Raw genomic sequence first — 16,018 nt, 5'->3', positions numbered from 1 at the left:
CCCAGAGGAAACTCACGCAGACACAGGAAGAATGTGCAAACTCCACACAGACAGTGACCCAAGCCGAGGATTGAACCCAGGTCCCTGGAGCTGTGAAGCAGCAGTGCTAACCACTGTGCTACCGTGCCGTTCCTGATTGTCAACCGTGTATGGTTGACAATCAGGAGCAGGAAACATGAACAACCCTCATCAATCTGCATGGGGCAGCGATCTCAAAGGGCCAAATGTTGTTCTCATGCTGCTTCCTGTGGGCCCAATCGTCTGGTTCTGCCTGAAAGAGCTCTCTGCCAGTTCAGTCCCCCATTGGGAGCAGATGTCAGGATGACATGAGTGTATCCCTGGTGAGTTCAGATTTGATATTGTTTCCAAGCTGCTGGACACACAGACTTTGAGTGCATTGGATGACATCACAATTCTACTGATAGGTGTCTGAGGCTGTGGGGGAACAGAGAGCTGTGCAGGTCCTAATGCGTGCATTTAGCATCAGGACTCTGCATTTTAACAGTTTGGCACAGGCAAAGGATCAAACCAAAGCAGGGAAGATGATAACTAGTGAAATTTAATTCTGCTCTCATAAGTAAGGTACATAAGAGGAAAATAATGTCAGTAAATAAGTAAAATAATGTCAGTAAATAAGTAAAAAATACCCTGAGGTTGTCCAGCCAGCAAAAGATAGAAGAAAAAAATCAACAGATGTATCAGCAGCTTACTCTGCCTGGAATCTGGGAGCTATCAAATTGACATGGGCCTATCTGCCACATCATTCCCCTGGTATAGACCCTGCATGTGGCTCAGTGACATCCTGGCCCCTGGGAGATCCATCCCCTTTATCATCCTCCTCAGAGGAGACATTACAGAAACTCTACAGTGCAGAAAGAGGCCATTTGGCCCATCGAGTCTGTACTGACCACAATCCCACCCAGGCCCTACCCCCATATCCCTACATATTTACCCGCTAATCCCTCTAACCTGCACATCTCAGGACACTAAGGGGCAATTTTAGCATGGCCAATCAACCTAACCCGCACATCTTTGGACTGTGGGAGGAAACCGGAGCACCCGGAGGAAACCCAGGCAGACACGAGGAGAATGTGCAAACTCCACACAGACAGTGACCCGAGCCGGGAATCGAACCCAGGTCCCTGGAGCTGTGAAGCAGCAGTGCTAATCACTGTGCTACCGTGCCGCCCTCATCTTGCTCCCTCAGGAAAGATATTCCCCCTCTGTAGCACGAGGTTGTGCAGGGTGCAGCAGGTAATGATGATCTGGAACATTCTCTGTGCTGAGTATTGGAGAGCTCTGCCTGAGCTGCTCAAACATCTGAACCTCATCTTAAGGAGCCCTGTTACTGCTCAATCTGGAACCTGGTGGAGGCAATATGGTAGCTGCCCTCAGCAGCATTCTGTAGACAGTAAACTGGTGTCATCAGCCACGTTTTCTGGCACTGTTCCTTGTCCCGGAGGAACCAGCCGCATAATCTCCGAGGTCACTGAAAACCCAGTGACGCCTGGGAGTTGACTAGATTGTCAACATCACGAGATGCTCCTGTGGTCAGACCAATCGCCACCATTGCTGTGGACCCTGTCCATCAGTATCTTGATCTTTTTGAGGCTCTGCTGTCTCTTGCTGCTCAGGCCATTGATCCTCCTGACTCTGTACCAATCTGTGACAGACCCTCCTTCCCCTGGATCAGAGCCAGTACATAGGGAGGGTTGCCTGCAGCTTTCATCATCAATATATCAGCACATCTGTGAATGGATTTAAATAATAAATTTAGTGAGCACATCCTTTACAAATTTCCCTCCAATTCAAAACATACAGGCCTGTGTGAAACCCTTGGCCTGGGTTCCATCGAAACATGACATCCCCATCTTACTTCTTCTCAGTGAATGACATCCTGGAGAACCAGAGATGGGTGTTCCTCCTGTTCATACATGAATATACATGGAAACATTGCTCTTTGATCAGGGTGATGAGACCTTGTGCGAGTAGCCTGCCTCTGACACTATCCTGCTTGACTCCACTGCCCCTGAGACATCACAGAGAGACCATTGCCTTGGCATTATAGACAGACTGAACATGAGCCCTTGTCAGGAATGATCATTCACCCAGGAAGATGGAAGTTTTGCCACGAGTTCCCAGCCATCCACGCCCTTTGGAGCCATTCACCTCCCTCCTTCATCCCAGAAATCAGTCTAATAAACCTTCACTGCAGTCCCTGCTATGTCCTTCCTTAGGAGAGGTGACCAAAACTGTACACAATACTCATCATGGCCCCAATGAATTGCACTCGGACCTCTTTACTTTGCTGCTCCAATCACTTTGCAATAAAGACATTGACCTTCCTAATTGTTTGCTGTCTCTGATGTTAACTGTACATGGACACCCAGATCTCTCTGAAAACAAACACTTCCCAGTCTCTCACCATCCCAAAAAATATTCAGCCCTTTTAAAAAATTTTTGTTACCAAAGTGGAAAACGTCACTCTGCTCCGCATTGGATTCCATCTGCCATGTTTTTGTCCCCTCACAACCTCTTCATATCCCTTTGAAGTCTCTTCATGTTCTCCATACAACCTGTTCCATCGGATTTCATACCAGCAGCAAACAGTGATGTATCATCGATGTCCTTGATAGATTGTAAAAACCCACTGATCCTGCAATGCCTCTCCAACTACCACCTTCCAAACTGAAATTTATTGAATATTCCTATTGTTAACCAATCCTCCATTGATGTTATATATCATCCCCAATCCCAGGACTAATCATTTTGGACAATATCAAATGCTTTTTGAAACTCCAACGACTCTATACCTGATGATTCTCCTGCATCTCCCTCACTCATTAATCCATCTGACTAGATATACCCTCAAAATAACCCTTCCAAACATGATTTACCTGATAAGTGCGTCTCAACTCCATTTATTTATCAGCATTTCCACATCACTAACATTAGATTCTGGCATTTCCCCACTGCTGACTGTCCTAAGTTTCGAATGATTTTCACCAATATTCAGGGAACTATTCCCTGAATAGTTACTGCATATTTTAAATGCTTTGATACTGGAATTGCTTTAGTTTGAATCCTAGGAAAGTAGAGTTGCTCCTCCGTTTGTCTCCACACTTCGACAAGTTTTTCTACAGTGAAGACACTGGACCAACACAATCCCTTGCTACTGCTCTGGTCACCAACCCAACTCCCACCACAGAGCTCTCACACCATGTGCTGTTGACTGGAGTAAGGGAAGTGGATTTCGGTAATCATTAGGAGAAAGCTTACAGTTTACAATATGACTACAGAAATTGACTACAACCTGCATTTATACGGCACCTTTGATAAAATATGCCAAGGCAGTTCCCTGAGCATTCTCGGGGTCCATCATACTGATAACTGCAATGGGAGGAGGGTGGAGGAAGAAATATACAGACAATTGGAAAATGAGTAAAAAACAGAATAATAATTATTGGAGAAGGGGGCGAGAGATTCCAACTACCCTGTTATTAATTAGGCAGAGGGGTCAGTTAAAGAGACAAGGAAATGGGCTTTATGGGCAGCACAATGGTTAACACTGCTACCTCACAGAGCCAGGAACCTGGGCTCAATTCCAGCATCAGGAGACTGTGTGTGGGGAATTTTCATGCTCCCTCTGTGTCTGCGTCAATTTTCTCTATGCGCTCCGGTTTCTTCCCACACTCCAAAGGTGTGTGGGTTTGGTTGATTGGCTGTGCTAAATTGCCCCTTCGGGTCAGGGGGAATTAGGAAGGTAAATACATGGGGTTACGGGGTTAGGGTCTGGGTGGGATTGTTGTCAGTGCAGGCTTGATGTAAAGAAAGGCTTAGGAATATAAAAACTGACAATGAGAGCTTTTTATAAAATATAAAAAAGAAAGAAAGGTCAACGTGAACATAGCCTCATTTGAATATGAATCTGGGAGATAGTTATGGGGAACAAGTAAATGGCAGAGCAGTTAAACAGATATTTTGCATCAGTCCTTATGGTGGAAGATACTTGAAACATCTCATTAGTACTGAAGAACATAGGGGAGGAATTGAGTACCATCACTAGAGAAATAGTATCAGACAAACTAATGAGGCTAAAGGAGGATAGGTTCACTAGCCCTGATGGTTTGCATCCTAGAATGCTAAATGAAGTATGCTGGTTACAATTTTTCAAAAATCCTTGAAATCTGGAAAAGTATTGGAGGTTTGGAAAACTGCCAATGTGACACCGCTATTGAAAAAGGGAAGGAGGCAAAAAGCAGATAACTATCGGTCGATGAGCCTAACATCTATTATTGGAAAAATGTTGGAATCAATTAAGGAAGTAACAGGGCACATTTGGAAAATCATAATCTAATTAAGCTGAGTCAGCATGGCTTCATGAAAAAGAAATTGTGTCTGACAAATTTATTAGCATGATTTGAAAAAGTCTCAACCAGAGTTGATGAAGGGAAACGGGATGTGTTGTATTTGGACTCTCAGAAGGTTAAGCCATAAGATTAGAGCAAATAGCATGAGAGGTAGTATATTGGCATGGATAGAGAATTGGCTAGTAGGCAGGAAACTGAGAGGGATAAGGGGTTATTTTTCAGGTTGGCAACTGTAACCAGTGGGGTTCCACAGGAATCAGTGCTGGGATCGCAACGGTTTATATTATATATTAATGACTTGGACGAAAGACGTGAACGCACTGTAGCCAAATTTGCAAACAACATAAAAATAGGTGGAGGAGTAAATTGTGGGAGGGATACAAACAGTTTGCAAAGAGATAGTCAGGAAGTGTAGTGGAGAACATGCTCGTGTCTACATCAACAGGGATGAACTGGAAATGGTCGAGATCTTCAGGTTTCTAGGTGTCCAGATCACCAACAACCTGTCCTGGTCCCTCCTCGCCGACGCTATAGTTAAGAAAGTCCACAATGCATCTACTTTCTCAGGCGGCGAAGGAAATGCAGCATGTCCACTACTTGTCTGTCACCAACTTTTACAGATGCTCCATTGAAAGCACCCTTCCCGGCTATATCACAGTTTGATATGGCTCTTGCTCTGACCTAGTCCACAAGAAACTACAAAGGGTTATGAAGGTAGCCCAGTCCATCGCGCAAACCAGCCTCCCATCTATTGACTCTGTCTACACTTCCCACTGCCTCAGAAAAGCAGCCAGCATAAGACCCTACACAACCCAGACAAACTCTCTATCATCAGGAAAAATATATTAAAAAAACCCGCTCAAGAACAGCTTCTTCCCTGCTGCCATCAGACTTTTGAATGGACCTACCCTCTGTTAAGTTGGTCTCTCTCTATACCCTAGCTATGACTATAACAGCACATTCTGCACCTCTCTTTTCCTACTCCCCTATGTACTCTATGAATGGTATGCTTTGTCTGGAAAGCACACAAGAAACAATACTTCTCACTGCATACCAATACATGTGACAATAATAAATCAAATCAATATCGATAAGTTGAGTGAGATGAACGAGATGCGAAAGGAACCCAAACACCAGTATGGACTGGTTGGGATGAACTGCCCTTAGAACATTTCAGATATCAGGGTATAAACAGTTGAAGACATGGCTATGGTTTGTTAATTTAAAAACTGATGCTGTATTTTACACTCCATTCCAAATACCCAACACTTGACAGGAGTGTACTTCCCGATCTCACCGTGAAATGGATGGCACATTAGAATGGTACAATCTGGAGTACATCATGTGCCAACAATCCAGCACCATGAGTGAGCCCACTGGGTCAGCAGAGTATGTGATCAAAAAATACAGATTATAAGGAGTTTTACCCTCTATAATAATCCGTTACAAAACTGAAGGAATTATAAAAAAAACCATCACAAACCCCCAACCTCTTACCACCATCAAACCTCCCTGCGGCCCCTTCCCCACTCCTCCCCCCTCTTCCCCACTCCTCCCCCCTCTTCCCCACTCCTCCCCCCTCTTCCCCTGACCCCAGTCCTCGTTGCTCAGCAGGTTTTCGGGGAAGAAGCGACTCTCCAGCTCACTCACTAAATCCGTCGCCATGACACTTCTAACGACTGAATGATGACAACAAGAACCAATATTTTCAATAATACTTCCACCGCGAGGATAAAATCAGGCGGCTGCCGCCCCCACTCGCTGCGACCGGCTCCAACTCCCGACACCTGAGGCCGGGTGCGGAAACCTGAATAACAGAGTTTTCGACACATCCGCTTCCCGATTCTCGAGAATCCCGCCTGCCACTCAGTGACTGACAGGCATTTTGACCAATCACCTTTCGGATTCCCCGGAAGCCGGTCGTCCTCGTTCAGAGTGACAGGGCATCCACCCAATCGGCTTCCAAAAGCCTGGGAATCCTGCCTCCCCTTTTCAGAGTGACCTGGGGGGCCTTGGCCAATCCGCTTCCCCAATTTTCAGAAGCCCGCCTCTCTCATACGGAGTGACAAGGGCTGCTGCCAATCCGCTTCCGGGTTTTCCGGAAACCCGCCTCTCACACTGTGAGTGACAGCAGCACGCACCAATCGGCGTCCAGGTTCCGGGGAACCGCCGCCCTCAATGTAAATAACAGTCACACCGACCAATTCCAATCCCCGGAATCCCGCCCCCCTCACTCAGAGTGACAGGAGCTCCGACCAATCGGCTGCTCCATTCCCCGGAATCCCGCCTCCCTCACTCAGTGACGACACAAACAACATGTTGAGTTTCTGCTTAGAAGTCATAGAAACCCTACAGTGCAGAAGGAGGCCATTCGGCCCATCGAGTCTGCACCGACCACAATCCCACCCAGGCCCTACCCCCACATATTTTACCCGCTAATCCCGCTAACCTACGCATCTCAGGACTCTAAGGGGCAATTTTTAACCTGGCCAATCAACCTAACCCGCACATCTTTGGACTTCTTGGATTTAATGATGAACTGTGGAATCTTTGAGAAAAACTGTTTCTATTCCAGTGATTCTCAGATTGTTTTGTTTGAAGAATCATTTTACAAATGTAACCATGGAGCCCCCAATGTAAATTATAATTCTATATAATAACCACAACATGAACAGGTTCCATCAGTTTACAGCTGGCAGGAGGCAGGGAGACGGTGTGAAATTATGGGATGGATCTGTTAGTGACCTTTAACCCGCAGATTGTCAGCGGTGTTGAGTTTTTCCTGTCGATATTCCATCCCGGACTGAAGATGGGAAAGATTCTCTCAGTGAAAGTGTGGGTGAAAGTGTGGAGATGGGACATGTTGTCCGCATTGTAAAATGACACATGTCCACCCTCATAGTCCAGGAAAACCCCGATCTTCCGTGGATTCATACTCGGGGTGAGGAGGGTATCAGAGGGGGACGTGAAGACAAAATAACCTCTTCCATGCTCCAGTCCCACAGCCCAGAATCCAGACTCAGGGCTCAGGTCGATTCCTCCTTTCCTCTTCACAGATTCTCGGGCCACTCCCAGAATCCACTGTGTCTTCTCCCCCACCTCCACCTCCCAGTAATGTCTCCCTGATGTGAATCCCTCTGATCCCAGGACACAGGCCCAGGGATCAAATCTTTCCAGGTTGCCAGGGAGTGGCTGCCGTTTGTCTCCGAGTCTCACACTGGTCCAGTCCTCCGACAGGATGAGCCAGGTATTTGCTGTGTTCGGATCCAGAGTCAGCGAGGCTGGAGCTGGGGGGCAATTAAAATAACACAGTCGGCGATTTAGAGAAAGGGTGTGGGGAGGGGATGAAGTGTGAGGAATGAGGAAGAGAGGTTTTGAGGGGGAGAAGAGAGGAGAATGAGGGGTAGAGGAGCATGAGAGAAGGAATGGTGAGTGGTGGAAGGGAGAGAAATGTGGAGCGAACAGAAGGGAGAGGCAAGGAAGTGTGGAGAGGGGATGTGACAGGGTTATAGGGAGGGGGAAAGAGAAGGAGGTAGAATGGTGCAGTTGAGATAAGAGAAAACAGCACAGCAGTGAGAGGGAGTGGAGGGAGCTAGAGTGTAAAGAGGGAGATTGAGAGCAGGATGAGGGGGAGGTCAAGTGCGATTGGGAATGCTTGTTTGTGGAAGCAGGAGAGAGAATGAGAAAGCAGATGAGATTGGGGTAGTGGGTGAGAACCACATGGCAGTATATAGAGAGCAGCTGGGTGGCAGATAGTTTGGGAGGTTGTGATATAATAAGATGGGAGGTACAGGGTTTCGGATGGCAGGGAGAGTGGGAGAGTGTGCGTAAGTGAGAGAGTAGGAGGGTGAACACAAAAGTGGAAGACTGTAAGAAAGGAGGACAAGTATTGCGAACAGGAGCTTGGGAGGAAGAATATGAGGGTGTGAGAGAGAGAGTGTGAGAGAGGAGAAAATGTGTAAGACAGGACCGGAAAGAAATAGGGCAGGGAAAAATGTGGTGGAAAGGGAAACGAGAGAGAGAGTCAGAAGAGGGGATGGTGAAGGGGAGAGGTATAGCAGTATGATGAGGAAAGGGGAAAGGATAGTATGCAAAGATGGAGGAGAGAGCAGGGAGGAACTGAGAGGGAGTGTGTGGAGACTCGGGATAGAGAATGGGAAGGACAGATTCTTGCAAGGCAGGGAGAGGGAGTGATTGTGGAGACTGGGAGAGAGAGATTGTGGCAAAGATTGAGGTAAGAAGGAGAGAGGAAGCTAAAGTGGGCAAGAGAAAGGGATAGTGGGAGGTGAGAGAGAGGGGGAAACATAAGACAGCGTCGGTATAGGGAAGGATGGGTGGAGAAGAGGGAGAGAAAGAGAGTGAATCGGGGGGGTGGTGGGGAGGTAGAATTTAAGAGAGGGAAGACAGATGGTGAGAAAGAGAGTAGAAGGGAAAGGTCCAAGTTGAGGAGTGAGGGAACAAAGAGGGAGGAGAGAAAGCTGCACGGAGATCGGGTGGGAAGTGATATTTCCATGAAGCAGTATGTAGATGTCACTGCACACGTGGTACACAATGTGAGCCTGTAAGATGCCAAACAATATTTAAATTACAAGAACACAAGCATTAGGAACAGGAGTAGGCCATACAGCCCCTCCAGGCTGCTTCTGTTGGGGACGGAAGTGGGCAAATGGGGTCATGCAAACAGGGCTATTTCAGATGTCTGTAAGGACATCGTCAGCATGAGAGGCTAAGTACCTAACTAAGAAGGAGGACCTCAAAAGGTAATAATCTCTGGATTATTACCTGAGCTGCAAATTGCAGAGATGAATGCTCAAAGACTGGTGTGGGAGAAGTGCATTCTCGATCATGGGCATTGTACCAGTATTGGGGATGGTAAGGTTGTATTGTTGGAATGATCTACACCTGAACTGTGCTGGGATGAGAGTTCTTGCAAGCCACTTAACAAGGGAAGTAAAGAGGGCTTTGAACTAAATATATAGAGAGAGGGATCAACCTTGAGTAGCTGTGGCAAATCCAGAGGTAGATTCAAGGCAAGACAATTCCTCAAGGGATCACCCACCATCTGTGGTTAACTAAAGAAGTTAAAGTGAACATTAAATTTAAGGAAAAAACATATAACTGTGGGAAGATGAATGGCAGGTCAGATGACTGAACAGAATGTATAGAAAGGCAGAGATCAAGCCCCTGAAATTGTGGAGCAGCTTCAAAATAGGTAGCCAGTGTACCCACATAGGGAGAAATCTCATACCTGAAGACTCAATACAAACTTGATCTTCCATTGGATTGCGATGCCCCACTCAGAGGAACAGAATGGTCTAATCACTAATCTTAATCGACCACTGGAAATTCCTATCAGAAATTATGTAAGAAGTTTGTTCCCTCTGTTTCTTGCCCAATATTTATACTGAAACAACATCATCAAACTTCATCATTATCAGAGTGCTGTTTCTGGGAGCTTGCTGTTTGGAAATTGGTTTTCTCATTTCCTGCATTACAACAGTGACTGTTCCGCAAACATATTCACTGGTTCTGAAGCAATTTGTGTCACACTGTGGGAATGAAGGCAGTTTTTAATGATTTTTCTGTGACCAGAAGGTGAGTTGTTTTTCTCACTGCTGCTCGACTCTCCTTGCTCTCTCTCACCCCCACTGTATATTCATGTATCCCAGAGCCCCGAGTCACCAGGGTTGGAGGAGGATTTCTTGTCTCCTGTTCCCTCCCCAGGAGCCACGGAACATTTTCCCATACCAGTGGGAAATTGGACAGTGATATTGTTCTTAAAATCAGCCCTCAGAATGGATTGGGTCTCTGATCAAATTCATAGAGTGAGCAGTGGGTTCACTGGCTCACTGCCTCAATGGAGTCACTCAAAAACTCAACCTCACTCAATCCAAACTGCCTTGTCACCCTCCCTATTCTAGATTTAAAGCTATACCTACTTCGATCTAGACCCTGGATGTTTGCAATCTCCCTTTCATTCTGAACATTGAATATTTCAATAAGATCTCCACACTCCCTCCTTTATCCAGCACAGACTCACAGTTTCTATAGCCCCCTCCTCTTGATGAATGAGTCCAATTCCACCAAACAGAATATCTGCCGTTTAACACTTGCTCTCTTATATCTTTACGTCTTCCTGATAAACGATGATAAAAACTGTTTCCCAGAATGACAGACGGGACAGGTCCAATCTCCTGGAGCAATTCTATTTCGCATCCTGAGATTGGTGCTCTATTGCTCTGGTTATACAGATCCCTTCACTGCTTTGACACACAGTGCTAATGGCTTGAGACACTTACCCAGAGGAACCCACAGAAAGAGAAATATGAAATGGGGAGACTCAAGGTACTAACAACCGGAAATGTGATGATTTAATCTGGAACATTGAAGCCTGGATTTATAATCAGGAAAATTAATCGAAGAGTTTTACCTGGTTTGATAAAGTTCATCATTTCTCTCCATGCTCTGTACTGTAAAAGGTCTTTGTATTTCCCGATAGACAGGGCAGCAGCAAATACTGAGAATCTGCATCTCGTGTCAGTAATCCTGTAAATATTAAAAGAAATGATGCTATAAAATTGTCTTTGTTCAAATATTTTTGAAGTTATTTCAAGTCACGTTTTCAGCATTTTTGAAGATAGACAAAATGTGCAAAGTGAAATGTAAATCTTGTTTCTCTAACTGAGAAAGGGATAACTTGGAAATTCAAGGTCAAAGAATGGAAACACCCATGTTCTGAAAAAGGTTAAAACCCTGATAAGAGATTAGTTACCAATACATCACACACTGCGGGAAATGATGAACATTTAGCCTGTCCACTTGCTGTATTATAAACAAAGTTTGTAGAACAAAGACAAAGGCTGAAAACATCCCAAAGCTGAATATCCAATTCTGCAATCCCTGGGCCCCACAACTCTGTAATAAGTTTAACAACAGCAGGTTAAAGTCCAACAGGTTTATTTGGTAGCAAAAGCCACACAAGCTTTCGGAGCTCCAAGCCCCTTCTTCAGGTGAGTGGGAATTCTGTTCACAAACGTTGTTAAACTTCTTACAGAATTCCCACTCACCTGAAGAAGGGGCTGATTTTAGTCACTCCCCCATGGGAGCTGGACCTTCAACTGCCGAGGTCCTGAGCTCTGAAATTCACTCCCTTATCCTCTCTATATCTATTTCTCTTTTTTTCCCATTAAGCCGCTCTCTAAAATTTACTTCCATCATCTGTATTAATAGTTCCTTATGTAGATCTGTGTCAATTTGCTTCATAGCGCATCTTGAAACTCCTGAGGGTTATATATTACATTAAAGTTGCTGTATAAATATAAGTCTTTGTCATTACGGTTAAGGATACAGAGCCAGATTGTCCGAAGTATAAAATAGAACCCAAAGCCCCCATTAACGTGTGACTTTCTCGGGTTGGTCAGGCTCCATGCAGGGACATGGCTGACCCACTCCTTGGAAACATGGACCGTGCAGCTCTCTCAATGTCAGTGGGAAAGTCACAGACACGAACAGCCAACATCAGAGAAGTGATCACTTCCGACCTGGGAAATAGTGGGATTACTTACACTTCACCTGGTCATTTATTGCAATAGAGCTGTTATATAAAATCCAATCCTGTTTAATTACAATAAAGCTTGTTATTATAATAAATTAATGTGTGAATTATACACACAAATGAATTGTGTGTGAATTGCTGGAGCCAGAAGACAAGATCCTTTAAAGATGTGTTAAAAAAAAGAAATAAATATAGAATAATTTACTGAGTTAGTTTACCAAACAGCGGATTTCAGTGAAGAACATGTCCTACCTTCTCTTCTGACAAGCTTCCTCCTGAAAGAAATGAATCAGGAACAGTGAGGGTGACAGTAACAGATTTCAGGAGGAGTTAGACAGGCTGGTGAAATGAGCAGACTCAGAGCAGATGAGATACAGTGAAATGAGGTTCAGACAGTGACTCACACACCGTACCAGATACTCACACTCACAACATGGAACTGGAACTGGATTACAATGGGAGTTCCAGGGGGAAATTAAACGTGGAAACAACGGAAATAATCACAAAGCAAGTGTGAAGATCAAGAAAACTCATTCTCAGGAGATTACAGGAATTCCCGGGAATTTGCAGACAGTATGGAAGCAGCGGAACTGTTAAGCAATAGATACAGGTTTGTTCAATATTCTTTCAATTTTTCTGTAAAATCTATATTTATTTTACAGTTATCATCAATTATTTAGTGACTGAGTGAAGTTTCGCTGAACTGAGCCGCAATATATTCCCTCACCTTCAGAAGTATCAGCTCGTCTTTTTGCTCCAGCTGTTTTTGCAACTTTGAGAGTTTCTCCTCAATAGAATTTAAATTCTCCTGAATCTCTTGAAGGTTTTTCTCCATTGATTCTAGAATCCTCTCCTCTTCTTCCCTGAGATCTCTGAGTAAACGCTGCTCTTTCTCAGTGAGAATCTGGTGCATTTTAGTGAACTCGGATGTGATGTGGGTCTGCAGACTGCTCGACTGTTCCTACCCAATGAAATGTGAAACATAATTAATGTCCCACGATAAAGGGAACAAAACTAACCGAGATTCCAGAAAATCAGCACGGGGAGACCTTACCCTAACTTCAGAAATCTTCCGTTTCTGTTTCTGCTCCGTTTCTCGAACGGCCGATTTTTTCTCTGTGAGAAAATCCAAGGAAGATTTCAGCTGATCCTGGGATTGGGACAGAAAATCACAGAAGGAAGGTGTTAGACGTAAAAATGTGATAAAATTAACTGCCTGTAAAACATTTGCCCTTTTACCTTGAAGATTTCAACAGCTTCATCAATGGGCAGGAAGCGGTGATCTCTGTGTTCCCGCGAATCTCTACAAATCAGACAGATCAATTTCTTGTCAGTTTCACAAAACAGCTTCAGTTCTTCCTGATGTTTCTCACAGTGAAGTTTATTTTCCTTCTCTTTCGGATTCAGCTTTATTTCTCGAGCTTTCTCGGCCAGATTCGCTAAGGCCCGATTTATCCTGAGGTTTCTTACCGGAAACTCCTCTCGACATTCCGGGCAGGAGTTTATCTCCTTTTTTTCCCAATACTGGGTGATACAGCAGCGGCAGAAGTTGTGGTCACACTCCAGCATTACCGGGTCAGTGAAAAAATCGAGACAAATGGGACAAATTGCCTCCTCGGTCCAACTCTCTGCTTGTTGTCTGGAAGCCATGATCACACTCAGCACTTCCTGATTCAAACCGCTTTCAGTTTCGATGTTACTGCCGCGCATCCTCGGTTCAGCAATTTCCCGATAAAGTTCACTGCAACACTCAGGGAATTATTATTAAAGTGGGCCATGTCCTCGCCACTTTCACACTGGAGATAAAAACTGGCGCGGTCTAAAGGATAAGGGAAGGGAATCATTGAACGGGGGCGGGATGGACTCCAGAGAATATTGACAGTGGAGAGAGAGGGACAGCGAGAGGGGGGAAGGGAGGAGGTGGAGGCGGGTGGGAGCGAGATTTCATTGAATTTGTCTCCAGCCTGAACTTGCTGCCGATTAAAACCACTCTTGTGAAACTCAGCGTGAGATCCAAATCCAGAAACTGAATTGTGTTCATGACTGCAGCCGCTCACATTAAAACATCAAATACTATAAATGTCAAGGAGACATTTTACACAGCAGGTACAGGGAGATATTTAGAGGATTCGATCTGTGTAGTTTGGTTTATTTTCGAGAAAGAATAACGCGGTTTTTATATATATTTGTGAACTCCTCCCGGACCCTGATCCATGGAAACATCAACTGATGACGGAGCAACAGAAAATGCTGGAAAATCTCAGCACGTCTGACAGCATCTGAGAGCATTCAGCCTCTGATCTTCGGGTAAGCGTTCTCCAAGGCGGCCTTCATGACACACGACAGCGCAGAGTTGCTGAGCAGAAACTGATCGCCAAGTTCCGCACACATAAGGACGGCCTAAACCGGGATGTTGGATTCATGTCACACTATCAGTAACCCCCACAGCTTGTCTCCTGGACTTGCAGAATCTCACTGGCTGTCCTGTCTGGAGACAATACACATCTCTTTAACCTGTGCTTAATACTCTCTCCACTCACATTGTTTGTACCTTTAAGACTTGATTATCTGTAAAGATTCGCATTCCAATCATTATTCTGTAAATTGAGTTTGTGTCTCTGTATGCCCTGTTTGTGAGCATTTCTCCACTCCACCTGACGAAGGGGCAGCGCTCCGAAAGCTGGTGGCATTTGCTACCAAATAAACCTGTTGGACTTTAACCTGGTGTTGTTACACTTCTTACTGTGTTTATGCCAGTCCCACGCCGGCATCTCCATGTACTGGTGTCTCAGACAGTGCTGTGCTCCCAGTCCCTGATAAAGAGGAAGCACATCACAGGGTGTGGGGGCAGGACTGTGGGACAGACTAGTGGGAAATGGGTGGAGGTGAAATGACATCCTGTTGGGATTGAATTTGAAGAGTTTCCTCCTACACTCGCACTAATCCAGCAAGGAAAACCACAGGCTGTGAAGTTTTGCGATGGATCAGATTCATTAACAGGCATTTTAGTAAAGTTGGGAAAATACCGAATAAATGTGGCAAGGGGAAGTGGAGAGATCAATGTGGATTGGAAATCAATGTCTTGTTTTATTGCAGAGATATTGTCTGTGATTCTGGTGTAAAATGTTTCATATTTCTGATAGTGTTGAACATTGGGTTTTATTGTTACTGCCTGGGTGTTAAACAGCTCCTGTGTGGAGCACAGAAAGGGCAATCTGTCCTGGGGGACATGGACACCCCTTACACAGCCCAGCGGAATTTACTGACATTCACTTCCACACAGGCAAAATCTGGGAAGTTATTGAGATCGGAATTTCTGTCATTCCAACCGTCCTCCCGCCAGTTTGAATTCTCCTTGATTTTGGAAAATACCCTCACCCTCAGCAGCACTGCGGGGAGTTCTGTCATCATCATTAAAACCTGACCGAGGACTTTTGGCAGTGAAATCATGAAGTAATTTTTCACATCAAAGTGTCGGAGAAATGTGGAATTCTCCCTCATCTAGGGATAGATATTGGGAACATTGTGATCTTCCAGGGTAACAAGTTGAGGTGCTCAGTGGAATATTTTTTTAAAAACTTTTCCAATTCAATCAAATCAAATCCAATTCAGAGTCTCAACAAGTTGAGACATTCCCGATCCAGGCTGACAAGACAGGGAGAGCGGCCAAATCAACCTGACCTGGGCCTGATCTACATGAGCCAAGCTGATTGGAAAAGGGAAATTAATACCTCCTCCAAGACTTGAGCTCATTTGCATCTTAGCCAAAAGGCCGAGATGCCGCTTTTAAAAATTGCTTCATATGAAACATATGAAGCTTCAGTGTAACCTAATGACCTCAACCAAGTGCAGCATCCTATCCATACTACACTATGGTGCTCAGTGGAATATACTGACTTTAATTTCAACTCAAGGAAAAGCTGGGAAGTTTCTGTCATTTGTGACAATCTCTCTATTTATCGGGGGCTCCTGTCCTTGTGTGTAATTCATTCCGGGTGCAGTAAGTTTCTGGGATGAGTTGAGATTCTGTGTGAACTCAATTTTTCATTGTTACAAAGTGCACCGCTGCTGCCTGCTGACATAACTCATTCCA

The 16,018-nt window shown here is 44.9% G+C and overlaps 2 protein-coding genes across 3 annotated transcripts in view; one reads left to right on the top strand and one right to left on the bottom strand.

The window, feature by feature from the left end:
- Positions 1 to 16,018, top strand: part of LOC144497633 (uncharacterized) — a 130,032-nt gene that overhangs the window by 22,770 nt on the left and 91,244 nt on the right.
- On the bottom strand, positions 546 to 13,621 carry LOC144496781 (zinc-binding protein A33-like). Of its 2 annotated transcripts, XM_078217321.1 has the most exons (7): positions 13,165 to 13,621; positions 12,980 to 13,075; positions 12,653 to 12,886; positions 12,178 to 12,200; positions 10,801 to 10,916; positions 7,116 to 7,657; positions 546 to 1,748 (listed from the first exon to the last, which is right to left on the bottom strand). In XM_078217321.1, the coding sequence occupies exons 1-7, from the start codon at positions 13,573 to 13,575 to the stop codon at positions 1,740 to 1,742; spliced, it is 1,431 nt and encodes a 476-aa protein (XP_078073447.1). In that variant the 5' UTR covers positions 13,576 to 13,621; the 3' UTR covers positions 546 to 1,739. The 2 variants fall into 2 exon arrangements, with proteins under 2 accessions (XP_078073447.1, XP_078073446.1); XM_078217320.1 differs by lacking the exon at positions 546 to 1,748 and having other exon boundaries at positions 6,897 to 7,657.

The sequence above is a fragment of the Mustelus asterias genome, chromosome 8 (genome assembly GCF_964213995.1).
Source record: "Mustelus asterias chromosome 8, sMusAst1.hap1.1, whole genome shotgun sequence".
Classification (NCBI taxonomy): Eukaryota; Metazoa; Chordata; class Chondrichthyes; order Carcharhiniformes; family Triakidae; genus Mustelus; species Mustelus asterias.
The sequence above is the reverse complement of the archived record's forward strand: the minus strand, read 5'-3'. Positions and strand labels throughout refer to the sequence as shown.